At 36.8% G+C, this 16,001-nt stretch overlaps 1 protein-coding gene across 15 annotated transcripts in view; it reads left to right on the plus strand.

Annotated features, from left to right (window-relative positions):
- TRAF3 (TNF receptor associated factor 3) overlaps window positions 1–16,001 on the plus strand; it is a 72,278-nt gene that overhangs the window by 46,338 nt on the left and 9,939 nt on the right. For 12 of the 15 annotated variants that reach the window (XM_080593948.1, XM_080593950.1, XM_080593946.1 and 9 more), the window contains 4 exons: window positions 2,085–2,165; window positions 4,886–4,960; window positions 6,746–6,838; window positions 11,502–11,642. In XM_080593948.1, the coding sequence (XP_080450074.1) occupies window positions 2,085–2,165; window positions 4,886–4,960; window positions 6,746–6,838; window positions 11,502–11,642 (390 nt within the window). The remainder of the gene's footprint in view (window positions 1–2,084; window positions 2,166–4,885; window positions 4,961–6,745; window positions 6,839–11,501; window positions 11,643–16,001) is intronic. The other 3 variants (XM_080593943.1, XM_080593944.1, XM_080593945.1) reach the window with 3 other exon arrangements.

A 16,001-nucleotide genomic window follows, 5' to 3' on the forward strand; every position in this document is an offset into this window, starting at 1 on the left:
GTTAGTTGAATGTTTGTCCTATAAAATTTATAGTTGGGTAGTATTATGATATAGATTTGGAAGGACAGCATTACTTGGTGCCTAGGCTCTTTGCTACCTCCCTGCCCCTGCCAAGGCAATCTGAACTTCAGTCAGTAGTTGGAAATAGAGCTGAGCTGGCTGGGCCGGCCACTGGGCTAGGCATGAGACCTTGCTCCCTTGTTGCTGCTCTTGGGGCTACATATGTCCCTAATGTGGCCTCAGCTTCTCTAGAGAGCCGTGTTAATATCCTGCCTTCCCTCACCTGTGCTCGATGCTCCCCATTGTGGTGCTACCCAAGTGATGTGCTGCCTTGGTTTTAGGTTTTGTGTGCTTGGCAGCATGTGAACGTAGCTGGTTGGTGGGAAGAGGTTCTGCCACGGGAATGAGATTAGTCTGGTGTATCCTGAGGTCACTGGTTTCACTGGGTGGGCCTTGGGAGAGGAGCTGGAGAGAGGGCTGTCAGTGAGTTGCACAGGGCCTTTGTTATCAGCTGTGAGGGAACTTTCAGCATTTATTTCATGACCTTTGTCAGAAAGCTTAGGTAGGTTAAAGAGAGCTAAAATTAGGGAAAGGATGGTAGAAGGGAGTGTGTGTGTTTGTGTGTGTATATATATATATATATATTAAATTTTGTATTTGCCGAACAATTGGACAAGTCTGTAGCACAGTAGGCTCCCAGAGCTGCATGGTAGTGTGTGATGTCTCTTCAACACAGCGACATGGTGTGCTCAGGATGAGTGGGGTCCAGGTCCAGTTCTTAAGTCTGTCAGAAGATAAGGTCCTAAAGCTGTTCTTTATCAGAAGAATACTGCAGTCGCTGTGACAGAAGTTATTCTGGGGAGAGGTGTTTTCAGACTGTGCCAGCACCGAGCCTGTTTGGGTAGCCATGTCCTGCTGGGGTAGGCCTGAACCTAGCTCCTTCCACGTTTCAGGAGGCTGTCCCGGCTGTCTGGCTAAGAAGCAACCTAGGCTTTCTTGCTTTCTGTCTCTGTGTGTGCTACACCAAGTTGAGTTAGTGCGTGTCAGAGGGATCGCAGGATGGACTTGCTTCACGCAGAACGGCATGCCCGATCTGCTTTTAAAACCGAGGACGTATACGTTCTCCGATGCTCACAGATTTATGACTGAGCTCTGAACCAAGACCTTTCACATCTCAGAGCTTGCGTCTCCATTGTCTTGGTTTTGTTTCAAAGATAGACGTCTGTACTGGGCAAAAGTGGCATGCTACATCATCTTACTTTTCTAGTGGGCTTATAAATCTAAACCTTTGTTTCCTTTGCTTTTCTTAAGTACCAGAAATGAAACAGTGTGTTTCAAGTTGAATGGGACCTTTCCTTGACACAAAATGAAAACTTTTTTTCCAGATTTTTCATTTTGCTGAGAAAAACTGAGAAGAAATGCAAATTCATTTAGACTGGGCCTGATTTTCTTCCCTTTCTATGGTGTTTTGGTTTGACAGCTATACTAAGGTATCTGTCATCAGCTAGGTTCAGATCAAAATGCCTGCCTAGCATTGTGATAAATTTCATCTCTTTGAACTTTGGATGTATAGCAATGAGACTCAGTATCAGATGTTTGGGAATAAAAGTTAGAAAACATTGGAAGGGAAATATCCTTATATAGGAAGGAAAGCTTATCTGAGATGGTGCAATGCATGTTGTTGGAGAGCTTTTCCATGCACTGTATATTCTTAAAAAAAAAAAAAAGACATCTGCAGTGGTTCTATTCACTTGTAAAGGTGCTTGATTTTTGTGAGTAATTCTTGGGGGAGAAAACTTGATTTTTATTATTGTTTCATTGCTCCTGAGTAAAAACAAAATAGTAAGCAAGTAGATTTACTCTAATGAAAAAAACAAGAAAATGTTTATTTTTGGTTCAGAATCTATCAAAAGCATAAAAGGATGTTTCGGCAATAGCAGTTCAGTAACTCTGCACAATTAGGATTAATGTTGGGGAAAAAAAGTGCATATTTAATTATTGTAGGATGCTTTTCTTTGCAGGTAAGTGCTCATTAACTTCAGAGTACAAGCTGATTTGTGGTTTGTTTGCTTTTTCCTCTGTAGAAACATGAAGATACAGACTGCCCATGTGTCATGGTTTCATGTCCTCATAAATGTAGTGTTAAGACACTCATGAGGAGCGAGGTAAGAAGTCTTGCCCAGTGTTGTGCTGGAAAATCAAATATCTTTTTAGTAAGATCTCGCAAGAATTTTGCCAGAAGCCATTTCCTTTATTAAAATGTGAGATCTAAAGAAAAGCTTTTTCTACCACACAGTTAAGTGTGATAACACTCAAGTATCTTTAATGATTTATTGAAAAACTACTTAAAAAATAATTTCTTAGTTTTGTGTCTATATTACACTTGGCTTACTCAAGGCTAGCGCATGTCTCTCCTGCTTTTTTTTTTAACAGCATCCCCCCTCCACCCTACCCTAGTCTAAAGCATTTGTTGAGCACAACAGAGCAGCATCTCAGGGTAGTGATAGTTTGTCTGTACTAAAATAGAATGAGTGAATGAAACTTTAGTGCACATTGACAAGAGTTAATAAAGGCTAGAAAAATATAAGTGAATTGCTAGAAAGCAGAATCATTCTATGGAAAAATGTAAAGTAAGGTTATCAAATTTGGGGAAAAAATAACAAATGCTTGGAGAATTAGCATGACGTACAAGGTAACATGAATACAACACGCCTACAGCCAGATGCAACAATGCATAAAAATTTCTCTTAATGCATAGAGACTTACAGTGATAATATAGACCAGATTAAAGGAAGCAAACAAAATAAAAACCCAAACACATGAAGGGTCTTCTTCGAACAGATCTGTGTTCTTATAAATAAGCAGGCATAAGTAGCTTCTGTCAGTAGATGTACGTTAATTTTTTTCCTCAGATAGAACTTTGAGGATGGGGAAGAGCTTATTTAAGTCTTCAGCACTCTGTAAACCTCATTTAAAGAAAGTCAAGTTTCTGATCTGAGGATGTCAGTTTATCTCTTTCTACTTATACCTCCTCGGTTGGATTTTTTCTTCAGTTACACTTGTAAATTATTAATCATATATCACAGTACCCAAGGTGCCTCCCAAACATGAGCAGCATTTTCCCTTAGGATAAATAAATCTAACATGTATGTTAGATTAACAGAAATTAAACTGCTAAGAAAAGAGAAAGTATATATCCCGGGCCAATTCTGTCAGCAAGTTTCTGAATTAAACACTTCTGAGTTTAGACCCTGGTTCTAGAGCACTCATGCATAGCTAAATCTTGAGCAGTTATTTTGTGAAGAGGTATATCTTACTGCTAAAGAGAATTGTCCCACTAATTTGCATGACATAACCCAGGCTTTATCACTTCATTGCACATATAGCCAGAAATTAGTTCTGAAACCATTGGTAGAATTAGAACTTGAATCTTGCCCTGCATCATCCGTTGTTACATGTTGCTTAATTTTTTTCTGATGCCGTCAGTGTATATATATATGTGTGTATATATAACTTAGCTGCATGGTTAGGGACAACAATTCTAATGCCGAAAATGGAAAAATGCCTGCCTAACAGTTTGAGAAAATTCTGTAGTGTACAAAAAGTGACTATCTAACTGTAGAATAAATGGCAGCTTTTCATGTTTAATTCATAACTCTTTGGCAGACTTCTAGTTTGGAGAAATTGAAAATGTGGCATTCTAGTAAGCCTGTTATACCACATGTCTCGTTCTTATTTAGTCTTTTTTCTGAACCGTGTGTTTCTTTTGAAACTACAGTATGAATTTCTACACATAGTGAAACGTAATAGGTGTATATCAGAGATGAGTGACTGACTGCATCTCGGTATCAGACTGTAAAGCCTGTCCTGTCTGTTCCAGAGCTACAGGTTCAAAGCAGAATTGGTTCACCCCTTCTTTCCTTGGAGGTGGATGAGCTGAGTCATATGGGACTTATTGTGTGGGAATTTCACATGACATCTTGAAAGCCAAAAGAGTGGTACCAGCTGAGGAGCTAGACTCTAGCTCCTGTCTGCTTTGTGGGAAATACAAATTGCAGATCCTCTTTTTGAAGAGAGGGTGTTTGTTGCTCTATCCTTTGCAAAAATGGCTCTTTGCTCCAACTTTTAGGCAGTTTGCATCCAGCTGCTGCCCTCTGTGCTGCAATGGCTGTTGTCTGTATGTATGCATATGCTTCTGTGAATTGATTTATTTTGAAATGAAAAGTGGTCTGTGTTCATAATAATCCAAAATACTGGAATAAATCTCAATCTGTGAAAAATGCAGGCATTTTACTAATCAGTTTTAGTCCCGTGTACTGCATTTTAAAAAGTTACTTAACTGTACCTATTATAAAACTGTCTGTTTCATGCAGTACTTGTTTAGTCTTTTTTTGTGTAATATAACCATTAATTTTGGCACTGAGAATTGCATGTTATGTTTTGAAAAATTGGTTCCTCGTGCAATTAGAGTTAGAAAAGATGTACTTTGCTACAGTGAAACTGATCTTAAGACTTAACCAGAACACCAGTAAAAATCACTTGGTGAGCAAAGATTAGTCATTCATTAAAGTCAAATGAAATAATATGAATAATTGTAGACTGTTCTTGTTTGCTTTTTTAATTGGGTTGCTTATTGAAATAGTCTTTAGTAGAAGTTTCACTGTATACTAAATGTATCACACTGTATACTGTATTGGCATGTGCGTGTGGTTTACATGTGTATATAAAGTATTTGCACTTTAGTTCAGACTGGAGAAAATATACACACGTGTATTGTATGTTCTGCAAATGGCACACTACAAATCTGATAACCTGTGCCCTTTATGTTTTGAGCATTATCATGCAAACGTCTTTTGCCAAAACTCACATTTTTTTCCTATTGCAGTTGAATGCACATTTGTCAGAATGTATTAATGCCCCAAGTACCTGTAGTTTTAAGCGTTATGGCTGCACATTTCAGGTCAGTATATAACAATTATACTTCCCAATTGATGAAAGTCTGCAAGTAGAACTTAACTCTTTGACGTGAAAGTTCTGGACTTCTCTAGTCTTGGTTAAGAAAAAGTCATCCAGTTGCACCAAATGACTAAGCATCACATGATTGTTTTTTTCCATTTTAAAAGTAAATGATATAAAAAACCCGTACATTCCTGTAATGCTTTGAGAGTTCAGTTGTTAGGTACATCTTTGTTGAAACAGGGAGGTTGACATATTTGAAGAACTTAGTAAGTTAGAATAAGAGTAATGTCACTTCTGTTCTTCAGAAAGTAAACCAGTAACTTCACTTGTTTCTATGAAAGTATTTTCTTAACCTAGGTATGTTTATATTTTCTTTCATTTGTTTGTCTTAGCATTTTTATTAAGTTTAAACATAGATGAGCTCATTTAAAACATGTATTATGTGCATTCATATGTCTGTGTGCACATAGGTGTATAATCAAAGTATAGCTGAAATCTATTTTAAAAAATGTTCTAGATTTTAATCTTAGCACTCCCTGTGATGTTGATAAAAATAAAATCCAACACTGGATTCAGAAGTAGTATTCCAATCACTTGTAATGTTCTGCTCCCTATAGCATATATCGTAGCGATTTTGTATGCTTATATAATGAAAGGATTATTCAGGAAATTTCAGAAACTGCTGACAGGAAAAAATTGAGTTTATCAGATAGTGTCGTTCGTTTGTTAGTCCATGATAGCTTAAAGAGACAAGAACTGTAAGTAGCAACACTTCTCAATAAACTACTTCCAGCAGGTATTTCCAGTTTTTTAAATAATGAGCATTCATCATTTTAAGTGTTAACAGTAATGCTCTTAGCTGTAGAATTGATCAATGCTATAATCCTGCCCACTGTTATGTCGTATGTATTGCCATTCATTTTATGTATGTATATGTGTGCATATATGTACATATATCCACATATATATTTTTAATACTTTATATAGAGTACATACTTTGAGGATCATTGAAACCTCTTCAGTTTCTTTGGAGCTTATCTGCCATCGATGCGAATACACTCTGCATTGCAAAACACTTACTGAAGTAGGTGTAATGCAACACAATACAAACAAAGTAATATGGTCCGCATCTTATGTACTCTGTATATGATCTATGTGTGTTCTGTAAACTTTTTCTATAGTGATTATTTGTAACAGCATTTACAGGTTGTGCAGAGGCAGCATATTTGAATATCATAGAGCTATCACGATAACATCTTAGGATGACAAACTAGTCATTGGAATATCTCTCAAAGTAGTTTATAAAGCTGGCAGTTTCCAGTGATGAATTTGTCTTAAATATCTGTCTTTAATACTCAACTGAGGGTAAATTTAGTGCTTTTGAAGCTGCTTATGAAATACAACACAAGTTTAAATTACACTTCGGGGAATTGGACGTTTTAGGTTTTGTATGCCTCGAGAGTTTTATTATGCTTTATTTAGTGTAAAGCTACACAGAAGACTCTGAAATACAATTCATTTTGTAAATCTTGCTCGCCTTTATTGTCTCTGACGTATAGAGTTTATTGGATGGAGATATATGGCAGTTGTATAAAACACTTGCTATATTAAATGTTTTCCTGACTTTTGTAAATTCTCAAGTAGATTTCCCTTCTCTCTACAGTTCTGCAACACGCATCCGTGAACCAAAATACATAGTGTTGGTTCGATGTCTTGATATACTCTTTCTTTGTAGGTTTAAAAGAAGTGGAATTGGCTAAAATGTATAAATTCTTTGTTGTCACAGGGAACAAACCAACAAATTAAAGCACACGAAGCCAGCTCAGCAGTGCAGCATGTTAACTTATTGAAAGAGTGGAGCAATGCTCTAGAAAATAAGGTATATCTTCTACTCACTTCTAATTTTCATTGATTTCTTTAAATCATCTAAAAGTACTGGAAGAAGCACTTTTTTCTGTTTAACAGCTGTTCAACAGTACAGCTAAAGCACTAGTAGGCTCCAAAAGCATTCAAGCCACATAGTGTAACTGTACCTGTATTATAATAGAATGTTATAAGAAACTTGGCTTCGCAACTCCATGTACAATTTTCCTCATTGGTAGCTTTAGTTAAAACACTCCGTTCACTTAGATAAACTACATTAATATTTAATATAATATCCAATATTAAATATCCTCTCTGAGCTGCCTTCTTACAAAAAAGAGGGTTCTGAAAGCTATGGCAGTACTATGAGCGGTATTTTTGCTACCTCAGTATTTTTCAAGGGGTAACAGTATTAGAAATAGCGTGTAATAAACTGCGTTTCATTTATTTTTGTTCTTGCTCTCCAAACTTAATGACCTGCAAGGGTTAATTAAATTAAACATCCTGTTACTCTTGGGCATGATGACTTCTTCTTTAGTGTTGGACCAGAGTGAAGTTCTTGTTGCAGTGCATCCTTGAGTTTCCTAGTATTTTAGAACGTTTGGGATTTGGGAGATTTTGGAAATCACACGAACAGCCATGATCTTGTGAATAGTTTAAATGACTTAATTTTTATTTGGAGAGCAGATGGTTAAGCTTTTGATTTTTTTTTTTGAAATGCAAAATTTCAGAACAAGTTGCTGGTTTTTTGCATCTTTTGGAAAAGGTTACTTTTCTTACGGTTCTACGTAACCATTAAAATAACTGTTGCTTTTTTTGGTGGTAGTGGGGACCCCAGAACTATCAGAACTGTTCTAGAAACGCAGGCAGAAGAATCAGGAGCCCCTTCAGATTTTTCTAGAGTGAGTTAAATGAGAGTAGTGATCCCAGCGTAAGCTCAGTGGCACTTGGATATGTGTGGCTTGTGACTTCTGTCATCTCCCAGCAGACTGCTAGCAATGGTTTAGCAAGCTCTGTCTAGAAAGCGCTTTCCTCTGCTGGTCTAGCACAGTGCTCTGTCATGCGTGGGTTTCCAGCAAGGTCCTGCAGCCACAGGAAATGCAGTTATAAAGCAGAAGTTAACAGGAGCAGCAAAATACAGTTTTGTCCCTAGCACGTTAGTCCATGGATTGCAATTTTTTGAACTTGAAGCCCTATAAGGAAAACTATTGAGCCTGGGAGAGGTCTAGCTCAGTGTTTATTTTTTTTCACATACAATTTTTACTAAGTGTGTAAATTTTAGTTTGTTGGTCAATAACAATACTTAAGTTTGCTTTTGCACTTGAATCTTTTTGTTAATGTAGGAACTGTGCATTTTTGGTTTTAACAGATACCAATTCATATCCTTAGTTTTGTTTTTCATTAGTCTGATCAAAACTATGCAATTTATTTTGCATCATTGGGGAAGAAAAAGCGTTCCCTGTGACTTCCAGAATAGATCACTTCCTGCCTTTTGTCAGTGTCCTGAGAGGTGCTTCATCATTTACAAAATGCTCAGCAGTTCTGTGTCTGTCTCTTTTAGAGCTAAGACAATATACACTTTACTATGTTTTTTTTAATGTGTTGGTAGTTCTTTTAATTTCCATTTAGGACATAACTGCTTATCATTGTTTGTCCTTTTTTTTATTTGTCCTTTTTCTTTTTCACTTCCTGCTTTGTAGACTTCTTCCTATTCATAATAAAGAGTTGAATCACTGGAAATCCCAAGACATTGCCAAGTTACCAGAATAGCTAACCACATATCATATGTTAGTGACTTTATTCTAGAGAAGGGTAATAAAATTTGTAACTTCCTTGTTGTCCTCTGAGAAAAAAAATGCTCTGCACTGAAGACAGACAGTGCAAAGTTAACTTGGCTGATGAATATCACAGAAATCCTGGTCCCACTGAAGTCAGTGGAAGTCTTGTCACTGGTTTCTGGAGGGTAAAGATCTCATTAGGGATACTGAAATTTATGGTAGGGGGTAGGAAATGTTGCCTTCTCCCAGTCACTGTGTTCTTTAACAGAGATGTGGAGTATGCGAGCTGAAAGCCTTCATAGCTGCAAAGGTTGTGCTGAGTTACGACTTAGGTATTTGAATGGTCTTATTAGCAAAAAATAGATAAGAGGAGGTCAGACTTAAAATCTTGAATCACAGCTTTGTGGGATGAATTAAAATTCAGTGTTCTATTTGCTCTGTTACGGGACAGACTTGCAGACTGAACTCCTATAGGTTTTATGGTGCTGGAAGTAATGATTTGAACACGATTTTGTGGCTTTGTCCCGTACTTAAAGAAATCTGGTAGAAACAGTTTATTTTGAATGTGTGACTTAAATATGGGACCTGTCTGTTCTAATCCCATTCTTTGTGGCATGAGGGTTACTTCCATTCTTTTTTTTTTTTAACTAATCAATAGCTGTAAGAATAGCTTTATTTGAAAAACTGCCAAATAAGAACACGCTTTATCCTAGCAGTTTTTCAAATATGACCAAAAAGTAAAGGAAGCTGGTGGTTGATGCAGTTTGTAAATGGATGCCTTGTTTCCTTTACCCTGTTTTTCATTTAATTAACCTAAGTTCCAAAGACTTATGCCAAATGTAATTATGAAACTGTATTTAGTGTTAAAAGATTTCTTATTCACAAATTGGCACCTAAGTACACTTACTGAGTTAGCATCGACAGCTCTTTATGATTAAAGACTGCAGGACATAATTCTGTTTCTCTTACGATCTGTAAAACTGCGTGGAAAATCTTGGTACAAGATAAACCCACGTATTATGGCTTGTACAAAAATGGAAATGTAATGCTAGTGACAGTGTTACTGCCTTACGACTGGGAGGCCTGAGCAGGAAAAAGTGAGAGGGAATGTAAAGATCACAATTAACTGAAGAACTCTGATTCATTAAGGAAAAGGAGGATGTAAAAATGGCTACCCCAGCAGATCTGAAATAAGTGGGAGGCAGGGGAGCTAGTTTAAATTTGCACTTGTTCTTGAAAATTTTCTGACACCTAGGCAATGCATTCCTGTAGCCTCAGGATTGTTTCTCTGCACTGGTGAAATTAGCTTTGTCTCATTGCTGGTGAGCAACCCTCTTGTGCTAGTGTTCCATATATAAAAGGTGGAGCTATTGTGTTTCCATATACACATGCTATGCTATATGGAAAGGTAGATACCAACCTACAATACGAAGTATGATCTCTGTATATTTTTGGGTCTGCGTTCAATGAACATGCTGAATGCCTTTGGACTCTGGCAGTCCTTTTTTGCGCAGTTTAGGCTTGCACAGAGATGAGAATTATTTACCTTTTTAAACAGGCTAGCTTCTTGAGTCTGGGAACACAGTGATGCTTAAGTAATTCAGCTGTGTCTGGTTAGAGGGCAGCTAAGGTAGTGGAATTTTACAGTGGTATCCACATCAGAGGTAAAAATGGTGTGACCCCAAACTGTATTTGTTGAGGCGGGGGTTAGGTTTTGGGGCGAACATGAAGCATCTAAGTAATTGGTCTTAATGTGGAATGTTTATCAAAAGATTTTGGCAGGTCGAAAACAGTGCTGCTTCTCATCCACATTAAAAATCTAATTGTGGAATTAGTTGGGGTATAGAATCATTAAGGTTGGAAAAGACCTCTAAGATCATCTAGTCCAACCATCCACCTAAATGTCCATGTCCAAATGTTATTTTGGGTTGGTGGTTTGTTTTCTATGTTTTTGTTGTTGAATAATCATACCTAGGGAAAATGAGATTAGGGGGAAAAAAAAGGCACCCTATCACCACCCTTCTCCAAACCACATTAATGAACAGAACACAAAATAGTGTGTACCTGCAGTAACAGAGAATATTTACTGTATTACTTTCATCTCCAAGGAGATACATTATATGATTCTTGTAACAAGGCTCATGTTTTAAAATCAGAATGAGGCACTAATGAATGAATTCATAAAATGTCAATACAGAGAGAGAATATAATCATCAGTCTGTCTCTGTAGCTCTTTATTCTTTTTTTTTGCTAGTAGACACCATTGGATTTTCCTTCAGATATATGGATCCCTTCTATATTTGTTCATCAAAGGAGTCTTCATCACCATCGCATTCTGTGAAGCCAAGCCAATCCCATTCAGATGCCATTTTTACTTAAATTTGCTATATATCAGAATAGATTGGAATAAGTGGAATAAGATTGATGTTTCCCCTTCCTAACTAGATTTTCATCTGTCCAACTTCTCTTTGGTATCCCTGTCTGTGAGGGCTCAGGTTGTTTCTTCCAGCTCCAAGCCACTACCAAGTCAATGGTTGTTGCACTAACAAGGTAGTCATGGTTCCACTACCTGGTTAGTGGAAACTGGGAAACCAAGCCCTGAAATTACAAACTAAAGGAAAGATTATGCTTAGACACAAGTTCTATTGCTGTTTGTGTATCCCATCTGTACTTTTATTAGCCAAAGTTGTACCAGTACCACTCTGTGGAAGTGGAAAAGTAGCTACTAGAAGGTTGTTATGTTGGTTTTGTTTTGTTTTTTATATTTACTTTTTGGCAAGACGTAGAGGAGATCCTAGTAAAATCTTTCTCCCTTTCATGTATGCGAGACAGTTTAAAAATAATAAAGTTACAGGTATTCTTAATAAACTCTGGCAGGAGTAATTGTAGAATTTTTTCCAGGTGGCCTTGCTCCAGAATGAAAGTTTGGAAAAGAACAAGAGTATACAAACTTTACATAATCAGATTTGTAGCTTTGAAATAGAAATTGAAAGACAGAAGGAAATGCTGCGGAATAATGAATCTAAAATACTTCATTTACAGGTAAGAAACTTAGAATATCCCCATTAAAGCAGAAATGGTAGTAGCTTCTGTACTGTACCTTTACACTTGTGAAGTGAGGTGTTCTAATTAAAATGGGGGGAGAGTTTACCTTATTTTAAAGGTATTCTAAATTTTTTTTCTTCTGGTCAGCAGCTGGTTTGTTGTGTTTGTTGGAGGAAGACACTTCACTAGAACACCACAGTTGATGAGCCTATGTTAAAACAAAGCCCCATTTTAAAAGGAAAATGATTAAAAACAAAGTTAAAAATATCTGAAGAACAATCATAATTATTTTTTACTCTGTGAAAAATATTTGCTTGAGGAACTACTGTCAAACTAGAGGAAAAGCTTAGCACCTTAAAACTGCCATAAACTTAATGTATATTTCTTTTCTACTTGCTGGTATTTTAAAAAGTATTAATCATGAGTGAGATCAGTCTGGGGTAGAATTAATCCAAAGATAGTACGATGTATTTGAATACTTAAAATAAATAAAAAAAATCCCTCTTTCTCTTGTCCTTTGACCCTTCTGAGAAAAATACGTTTATATATTCCTTTGCCAGTAGGTCTGAGTTTCTTATTCTGTGGTCTGAATCACCTGGCCACAAAACATTGTCAGAGTAGAAGCCCTCTGGGTACAGTAGCATGGTGCTTAGCCCAAGTTGAAATACTTTGCTCTGTGTTCAGACCTAACTTGGAATGTGGATGCCGGGAGTTTGTGTTAGCATGCGTGATGTTACCCACTAGTAGGGGAACTTCAGGAGGTGGGTTAGCAAGCTATTGTGAACATATTGTTTACACATTATTTTAGCACATCTGCTGCCAGAATATCAAATATCTGCTTTATCATCCATTTAAAAGGAACATAAATAAAAGTAGCTTTTTCACTTACTGTTTTCACTTACTGTTCTCTTCCTATATTGAACTAGAGAAGTTCATACTCAGGACAGATCTAAGTCTCCAAATTATAGTGTAAGTCCAGCAACAGCAACTTTTCTCCTTATAGCACTTACTCTTGCCATGTTCTGCCCACATGGTAACCAGTCTAGCCTGCCTTAGTTCTTGTTACTTGGTCTGATGATAGTTTGGGATGTGGCTGCATGCTTACAGTATTGTTCTGACATTGAGAAGCTAATCCATGTGTGTATTGATATTTCTGATTGAATCTGCCTGGAGGTAAGTTAATTTGTAAGCCTGGGTTTTTACACATGCTGTCTCAATAACCAGTGATGAGGAGGGAAATGTAGAAAACATAGCACAGTTTTTCTTGATTGTCTTGATGACTGATTGCAATGTCTTTGATTTCCCCAAGCCATAAGAGTGTTAACAAAAATCAATTTTCAAATGGTTTATGTTTAGAAAAACAAAACAAATATAGTTGGCAGATTGCAACAGGTGTTTTTGATGGGTAATAGGTACTGGAGAGGGTGTGGGTTTTTTGCTTTTTTTTTTCCTGCCTCCTCCTCTTTACTTGTTTTTTGCCAGTTATTTTAGTTTAGTTATTTTAAGCCAAGCTGTATTTTACAGCGTTTTCTGCCTGATTCCTTCCACTTATTGGAACTTCCTGGTTCAGTCAGGTTGTTAAAGCCATCCTGGAAATTCACCTCAATTTCCTGTTCCCTGAACAACTTGATTGGCCTCCTTCTATTGCCTACTAGGAGATGAAGGAATTGGTTACCTGGTGTGAACAATATTCTGAATTGCATTGAGCAGCCATGACTGTAGCAGAGCCACAGATAGCTCCAGAATAGAGCTAACAAATTTAGGTCTGGAGAATTGTTACATGAGTAGTCCCCCACATCCTATGCATGCTAGTAACTGCCAGTAGAAATTCAGTATTGTCATTTAATCTTCTGTGGCACGGCAAGAACTGTTTTGTTGAGCAAAACTGGCATCATCTGCACTGTGAAGCATTTTAGCACAACTACTGGAAAAGCATCAAAAGTTTATGGGCACTGAAATGAACCAATAAATGGATTCTTAAAATGGGTTCGTACATGGCCTTAGGATGTTTTGATTCACATTAATTTTCTATATACTAGTGTCTAGGGAAAGAATTGCTGCTTTTTCTAGCGCAGTTCCACTAGCTTTACCAAGAGGATATATGATATTTTTTCAACTTGTATCTAGTGGAAAGGAGCATTCACATCCAGTATCCAGTTTCTTTATGAGCATACAGAACCGTACTAGTAAGCGAAGTCTTAAACTGAGTGTGGACATGAAATATGTAAGACAAAAGACAACGATCTTATGAACATAATTTTTTTGGTAGATAATACATCCCTTCAAAGGAGGAAGGATATGTAATTTGTTTCCCAGTAAAGTAGTACCTTTGGTTCCTTTTCTGGTGTGTTCTTTTGTTGTTCAGTTTTGCTCTATCAGTTGCAATGGAAGGGTCCACTAGGAACATCTTAAAGAGAGCAAACTGCAAATACAGTTTTGTCAGCTCCTCATGAAATTTGCTGAATTCTTTTAATAATAATAGTGCTAAAATTCAGAAAATAACTTACACAAACCAAAACTTTAAATGAAAATCCATGTCTAGAAGAGTAGTTTTTCAGGTATATAGCTCTGTAGATTAATGATCTGGAGAGGTCAGTTGCTGGAATAAAAAGTTCATGCAGAAAATTGATATCTACTTGAAAATTTATGAGTACAGTATGAGACATCTGTGTGCTTTCTAATGGCATAATTAGAGAGAGTAAGATTCTCAACTGCTGCATTAAGTTCAGATTTAGTACATCAGTATCTCCCAGCATGAGGGAGACTTGACTCCCTGTAGGGTGAAAAACATAGAGATCCCACTGCTTTTTTAAAAATGGGATACAAGTTTATTTCAGATGATTTTGTATCTTGAAATCACATGAGGAGGTGCAGGAGATTAAAGGCTACACATTTCTTAAAAAGAAGCTAAAACCCCAAATTGGTGGTACACGTACAAAAGCAGAACATTGCAGACAGGTTGATGGAGGGAAGTTGGTCCCTGGTAACAACTTTGAGAAAGCTTTCTTCTAAAAGGAAAATAGCTTATCACTCTTCTGCATCTTTGACGCTCTCCCAATTCATCTAAAAATTTATTTATTTTGAGTGATGCTGTGTTAGTGCCAAGAGGTCCCAACAGGAAATGAGAGCATCTCTGTGTGAGACACTGTACAAAGCCAAAAGCATGTTAATTGTCCTTGCATTGGAGAGTTTGTTTTGTGTGAGTACTGGAAAAATGTTAGACTTAGGCACGCCGTAGTTTGTAGTAAACTTAATGGCCAAGTCCTGTAGCTCTGCTGTCACAGTGTTCATTCAGGCCATTCCTTGGTGTGTTTCTTTTTGTATGTATAGCAAACAGCTGTTCCCTGTTTTATTTTCTGATTACTGTCAGTCTAAAAGAGAGGATGCGACTGTGTCGGTAGCTGATGATTAGCGTGTCCAGAAAAGTTGCTTGTTCTATTTAATGGAACCATAGCCCATTGGTTTAAGATTAAGACACAGATTTCCTTCACAAAGTCCTAATCTTGCAATATATATAAGTTTATATAAGCTTGTTTTAAAAACACCAACATAGAAATAAGTAATTAATCTTGAAATATGTTGGATTACTTCGTGGTTTTGGGACATAACAAAATAAAACACTCCTAGAACATGATTTTGCTAACTGGCTTGTCAAATTGACAACCTTCAATTAAGCATTACAGACTTCCAGTATAACCGAAACCACATGATTTAAAAAAAAAAAAAAAAAAAGCAAATGCCTAAAAAGGGAAATGAAGGTTGCATGAGGCAGAAGGTTTTTCCCCATCAGTGGGGAACATTGAATCCACATGGCTAACCAGAAGGCAAATGCAAAATAACTTTTTCTTGGTTTGTTCTCAAATGCCACTACTGTTTTTTGTTGTTTTTTTGTTGTTTTTAAATAAATGAAAAGTCATTTTTACATGTGTTGGCATTATATGATAATAAATTCTAAAGTTAGACTTGGACTTTTAACTGTAGGTGGTAGCAAAAGTAGTTTCTTGTCTCAAATGTTTCTATTATCATTTGAACTTTACATCTGAATATGGGGTTCTGGCTAAAATTCCTGCTAGTTTAAATTAGCTGTGACAACAAAGTACTATGTATTTCGTACACCAGATACGAGGTAGACTGGGGAGTATGTTGTCCTTTATATTTACTGAGGTGCTTGCAATATTCCTCTTTCTGGGAAAAACAGTCTTTCTGTATATGTTTTTTCTTGACTGTGGCTTTTAATGGCTTTCCAAAATCAACTATGTTTTTTTCCTTTGTTTTCTTGAAAAGATTTGACTAGCAAGCACCTTCAGGACATGTGGTTTATTCAATTTAGGAAGTGAGGGTGGGAATTTCAAAGGT

Source organism: Anser brachyrhynchus (assembly GCF_964034855.1).
Source record: "Anser brachyrhynchus genome assembly, chromosome: 5".
Classification (NCBI taxonomy): domain Eukaryota; kingdom Metazoa; phylum Chordata; class Aves; order Anseriformes; family Anatidae; genus Anser; species Anser brachyrhynchus.